This window comes from Neurospora tetraspora, assembly GCF_033439725.1.
Source record: "Neurospora tetraspora strain CBS 560.94 chromosome Unknown B0H65scaffold_4, whole genome shotgun sequence".
Taxonomy (NCBI): domain Eukaryota; kingdom Fungi; phylum Ascomycota; class Sordariomycetes; order Sordariales; family Sordariaceae; genus Neurospora; species Neurospora tetraspora.
In genome coordinates this window covers 1,448,669-1,455,315 of record NW_026944386.1, presented here as the reverse complement: position 1 = coordinate 1,455,315, position 6,647 = coordinate 1,448,669, and the positions used below count along the sequence as shown (strand labels likewise).

Sequence of the window (6,647 nt, the reverse complement as noted above, 5' to 3'; positions counted from 1 at the left end):
ATTAAACCTATAATACCCAAACTGTTATTTATTAATATTTTTAAATCTTGTACTTATCCCGCCTTCGTTAATCTTTTCTTCTTTGTACTCGCTTTATTACGAGTAATCTATTCTAGATTAATAGTAAACGCTTTTAACGCGAAGGGAATAATATATATATACTCTATAATTAATATATTGCTATAATCTCCTAACCAGTTCTATGCTTCGAACTTTAAAATAATTTTAATAAAGTTTTATATAATAAATATAGAAATTCATTTACTAAATTTATACGTAAATATATATATAAAATCTAAAGATATAAAAGCTTCCTTGGGTAAACTGAAGAGCCTAAGGATACAAAGATAAAGAATTTTAACCGTAGTAGCTATAAAATAGTTTGATTCAACTAAAATAAAATTAGCCTTAAATAATTTCACTAGGTACTTAATAATAGTTGTAAATTTCTTTTTCGGGACGGGTAGTAGGAGATTTAAGGGGGGATGGTACTTATTGTAATATTGCGAACGAAGTATTACGATAGGAGTAGTACCGAAGCGTTAAGCGTTGAAATCTATCGTATAATTACGTAATTCCCCGAAGGTAGAGGGTAGCCCAAGCTCTTGTAATAGTTTCTTAATATATAGCTTAAAATATAGCGTATTAATAAATTTATATATTTCTTTATATTTTTTTATAACCTTCTCCCGAGCCGCTTTCTCTATTTTATCCTAAATACGAAATTATCGATTATTATTGCTAATACTTAATTCCTATAGATCCCGTTAAACGACTATAATATTTTTATTATTCAATAATTCCTTTTCGCTTAATATACTTTCCTTGTTTAAAGTATTTTCTTCGTTCGAAATATTTTCTTCATCTAAAATATCTTTATCCCCCGAAGTAAGCGATTAAACCGGTTCTTCAATTAAGATGAAATTTAATATAATATATTACGAAATAGTATTAATAAATAGAGGAGGTAATATGTATTAGGTTTTGAATATTGGAATAGTGGAATAATATAATAAAGTATTACTGCTAAAATACGCGATCGTTTCTACTTTAGTAAGTTTATATAATTAGTTAAAATAATCGAATTAATAATAAAGGATAAAATAAAACCCTATACCGTACGTAATAGGATCCGTATAAACGGTATATCCGAAACGCTAAACTAAGTCCGCGACGTCATTAAATTTAATTACGCCATATTATACTACGCGCTATATATCCAGAATATCCATACCTATACCGAGCGAAACGGTAGTAAATATTATCCGGTACGTAGAATTAGGCCGCTTAAAATCCCTATATATAGCCTTTTAATTTAGAGGATAGATATCGGCGTTATATTTATAAATTATCTTTATTATATACGAAGGTTCGTAGCCGGAGAATATAAAATATTATAAGAGATGCGACCGGGCGGAGAAAAATAATAATTTATTATTCATATAAATAATAATTTTCGGAATAAAATAAATATTGGGCCGGAGGTCGTTAGGCGTTAATACGCCGAAGACGAATTCGAGCTGTCGGTAATTTTTGAATGCATTTAATATAATTGGTTGTGGTACTATCGTAATATTGAATCGGTCGATAAAAATATAAATAATAAAGAGTTTACTTAAATTATAATATAACCCTTTGGGCGGAAACCGCCGTATTTATATATATATAACTATATTTTATAAATAAGGGTAGCCATATATTTAAACTAAGGAATATTAAATAAAATAGTAGTCCTAATAGTATAAACGTTTATAAATTATCTTCGAAACGTATACTATTAAAATATAGTATATAATTCATTTATAGCGATAAATACAATCCGCTAATTAAATACCATTGTACGTATTAATTCTATAAATTTTATATAGGCAGCTTATTCTAGACTGAGGAGGATATATATATAGTTTTTAATTTCTAAATCTGACTAGAAGTAAAGATACTACTATTAAATTAGCTATAGAGTATATTTAAATCCTATAGGGGGGGGGGGCGAATCTTGGCTGCCCCTATAAGAAATAGATGAGGTTAGAGACTATACTTTTATAATTAATTGGTCGATTAAAATGGGTCGAATACTAAGAAATTTAATAATAGTATCCTACTACTCCTTGCTAAACCGATTAAGTAGTATAATTTGAATAGTGACTTTACCGATTAAAATAATGAATATTATTTAGAAAATAATATTTTTATTATAGCCCGTACGGGTAATCAAAATTATATTGCTTTATTGGTAAATAATATAATAAATAGATTTAATTTGACTAAGTTTTAGGCGGCGTTAGTCTAAATCTATGAGTAACCCTTAATTTAGTAGACAAATAGCGACCGTATTAATAAAGTAATATTGTATATCTTTAATGTCGGTAAATATTGTATAGTGTAATACTTCGGTAATCTAATCTTAGAAAGCCGGGTTAGGAAGTATAAACGTATTGGGCTGCCGAAAATTAGTAATATAACGAATTAATTCTATAACCTTATCGGTATTAAATTTATAATCGTTTATTATATATATAAATCTTTGCGTCCATACGACGTTAAGTTATAGAAATAAAGTATATAATTTTTCTAAATACAATTTTACGTACAATAAAAGTTACTCCTATAGTATTAGTAAATAATAAAAGCCTTATAGAAATACGAAAAAAAAGTATATAGAGATGGACTTACTATTCGTACTATCTTCGGACACTTTATTTAATTAAGTTTGAAATTTTTGTAGTGGTCTAATGTTCGAGTATTTGCGTAGAGATTGAATATTCCTTATATATATTGGCCGATTTCGTTCAAGCTATATACAAACGTAATCCTAATATTATACTATTTGGACCTATAGGGTACAAAGAGATTGCGCTACGTGTAGCGGCGGAGTAGATGGGAGTTGACATCGGAGTACGACTATTATAAGAGACTACTTCTATATACCTCATTCCAATAGCCTTATAAACTACCTCGTACATAGCACCCAGACCCAGTCTGCTAGCGCCGTTACAATAACCTTACTATTATTCCCAAAGCGTAATTTTTAATTCGGGTACATAGTCCTTCCGGCCTCACCCCCGTCCTATTCCCCCTCCGTTCCTTCTACCAAATTTAATTAATCGCTAACTATATCGTTATTTTTTTAGTTTTTTTCTACCCCGCCCTTTTATTTTATTTTTTATAATAAATACGTTATAATAACCTACCTTCCAATTAATAAGGTAATTTTTCCTTCGTTCTTTCCCTTCTTTCCTCTTTTTCCCTTTTATATTCTTTATTTTACTTACTTCCTAATTTATTATCCCTACCCCAATATTACGCTGCCTATATTTCCTTTTCGGTTCTGACCCGGTACTACTATAGTTCCTTTTAATAAAGTTTAAATTAAGGCCCTGGGTAAGTTTAATAAACCCGATAAGGATAAGTCGGTTAAAGATTTTAAGGATTTTAAAGATTTTAAGGCCGTTATTCTTACTACTATATCTTTTAATATTCCCCGTTATAGTATTGTATTTGAGAAGATTATTAAGGCCCTTCGTTAATAATTTTAGGATAAATAGAAGGCGAAGGAGCGGGAAAAGAATATTATTTTATAGCCTATTATTAGGTCTTTAATAATAACATTTAGTATATTTTATATATTTGCGGTTTATATTGTATAGTCCTTCGCGTTGTTTTTTTTATAAGTGCTTCTATAGCGGCTTTAATAATGTTCGTTATTTTTCGAATCCTTATAAACTTTTCCTTTATTCCTTCTTATTATTATTATTAATTTTTAAGTTAAGATTAAAAGCCTTTATTATAAATATAAATCAGGTAAAAAGCTTAAAAAGTATTCGAAGGGGCGTTATTTCGAATTCGGTTATAATTTTGTTTAAATTATTAAGGTTTTTTACAATACTAATTTCGAACTTACATTTCCCGAATATTAAATTTTTATTAGTAATTTATAGGTTATTTCTATTATTTAAAATATAATTATTACCTTTTAAAATAATAGTAATAAATTTAACAGTAATAGTAACGCTCCCGTTGCAATCTTATCTTCCGATATTTATTTTTCTCCTAAGAAAAGGAAGATAAACGATAGCGGCGCCGCCCCCGGTAATATTTCGGACTTTATTACTATTCGTTATAATATTATTTTATTACGTATTTTTGCCGATAAGGTTAGTAAGGCCTTTAAGGCTGTTTTTAATAAGATTAATAGTTTTATTTTGGTCGTTAAGGATTGTATTAACGATATAGCGGATTGCGTTAACGTTGTCGAAGAGGGTATTATTATTATTCGTTATATTGTAATTAGTTTCGAGGATTCTTCTAACTATATAAGTACCCTATATAATTTCCGTTTTAATTTCTTTGCTAATTTTTAAAGAAATCGCTAATATTAAGGCTATTATCTACGTTATTTACTTTAAGGTTTTTAAATTATTATTTAATAAATATATTTTCGGTTCTATTCCGGTTATTAGAGGTAGGTAAATTGGGCATAAAAGTTTGCCGAAGTAGGTTACTTTCGATAACGATATTATTAAAGATAATAATATTGAGGAGGAGGTCGATTATAAATTTGAAAGTAATTATAAGAGCGACCCCATTTCCGAATTAGACTTTTATAAGATTTATCATAGTTTTCTCCCTAAATAATTAGTAAATAACGTTTATTCCCTCTACGTTAGCAATTTAGTTTCATTTCGGTTTTATAATATTTTTTAATTATAATTATTATTTAGTTTTTACTAATTAGATTTAATTTCAATCGGTAATTTATCAGCGTCGTTTAGTATTGTATCAGTGCCGTCGTTGGATTTCTTCGTATCCGGGTAATTAATTTAGGGGTATTATAAATATACTTCCGCGCTTTAAAATTAAAAATTAATTTAAATTCTTTAATAAATCCTCCGTTTTTTTTACGTATTCTATTTTTATTACTAGCTTGTATTTTGATAATTAATTTAAACATAAAGTATAGTAAAGAATCCGTTCCGTTCCTTTTACAATTTCGAATTTATTATTAAATTATTCGATATTTTATAATTAAATCAAATTTGTTTATAATTATATATTTTCTATTTCTTTATATTCGAATATTTCTTTGGTTAATTTATACCGGTTGTAGGGTATTATTATTTTTAGTACCCTTCTTTTGAATAAGAATATTTATAAATTTATTTTGCTTATCCTAATTTGTATTCGGAGCGAGTTTATAGTTTTCGAAATTTTATATTAGGTCAAGTATAGTATTATAATATAGTTTTACTGAATTGCGTATACGCTTCTGCGGTATTTAATTTCTTTTTCTTTATTATTTCGGCTATTTTAATATATTATTTCGTAATTTATTCCCTTCGAATTGCTTCCTTTAATTATTTTTCTTTTTTATCCGGTGTGGGTTTTTTACTTTTCTTTATAGTATTAAGATATTTTTATTCGGGGGTTATTATTTAACCTATTTAATTTTTACTTAGCTATTGACCGGGGGTAATTACAGTTATTTACTTCTCCTTCCGCCTTATAATTCCGCTATTATTTAAATTAACGTCTTTTTAACGAAGGCCGTTATTAGTAAATAGGTAAGCCGGTTTTTAAATATTTTAATTTTCTTATTAATGTAAAGGTTAAAGGGTAGGTAGAAGTTTTCCGTTTTAATATTAAATATAGACATTACTTTATAGGTATTAGAAATTACTTTAAGGTAATTAGTTTAAGTTATGATAAGAATTTTTATAAAATTGTATAATTCTTTAAATAGTTCCGTTAGTATATAGTACGTTAACGTTCTATAAGTTATTGTTATACGAATCGCCTTTATATATATTTCCTTCGTTTACACGAAGTTATAGCCCTACGGCTTTACTATAATATATATAAGTATGAAGATTTATATCGATATTTTCTTTTTTATTACTTAAAAGTATATTTAGTAAATTAATTTGCGGTTTAATTATATTTTTAGGAATTATACTAATTTCGTATGGGCTAATTAATACCTTTTAAAATCGATAATTTCGGTTCGTAATTACTTTGTTTTAATAAAATAAATAAGTTCGGATTTATTAGCTTTAAATTCTATTCAATATTTTTCCGCCTAATTATAGTAGATTTATTAAATTTATTTTAATATATCGTAATTTTTTTCCGTCGATTTCGAAAAGGCTTAGATATTAGTATTATTTACGAATTCTATTATTACTATCCTCTTTAGTTCCTTTAATACTTTATATAAAATAGTAATGAAGATTAGAAAGAAGATAGGCGAGAGGGGGGGATTTTACGGTATTCTTAATGGTATTTGAAATTTCTAAAATAATTTTCCGTTGAAGAATAAATTTCCCCTCAAGTTCATTAAGAAATTTTCGACCTAATAGAGTAATTAGTATAGAAGCCCCTTTTTTTATAAAATATAGAAGAATTATTTATCATTAATTTAATTCAACGCCCCTTTAAAATTTAAGTAGTAGTAGCGAAATTATTGCCCTTAATTCTTACGTTATATATACTATTTCTATTATTATTCTAATTGCAAGTTTTATCGATTTCCTTTTTTTATTCCTTATTTGGCCCTTTAGTAAGAGTTTATATTCTTCTACTATAAGGGCGATCCGTTTTATGATTATTGCTTCTAATATCTTTTCTACGTAATTTAGGAATATAATAGG

General features: G+C 27.1%; 1 protein-coding gene across 1 annotated transcript; it reads right to left on the bottom strand.

The window, feature by feature from the left end:
- Nucleotides 1–6,473: 6,473 nt before the first annotated feature.
- Nucleotides 6,474–6,647, bottom strand: B0H65DRAFT_425601 (uncharacterized protein; the record flags this gene model as incomplete). The annotated part of the gene is made up of 1 exon (XM_062824587.1): nt 6,474–6,647. A coding segment is annotated over one exon (174 nt), but the record flags the coding sequence as incomplete, so codon positions are not given.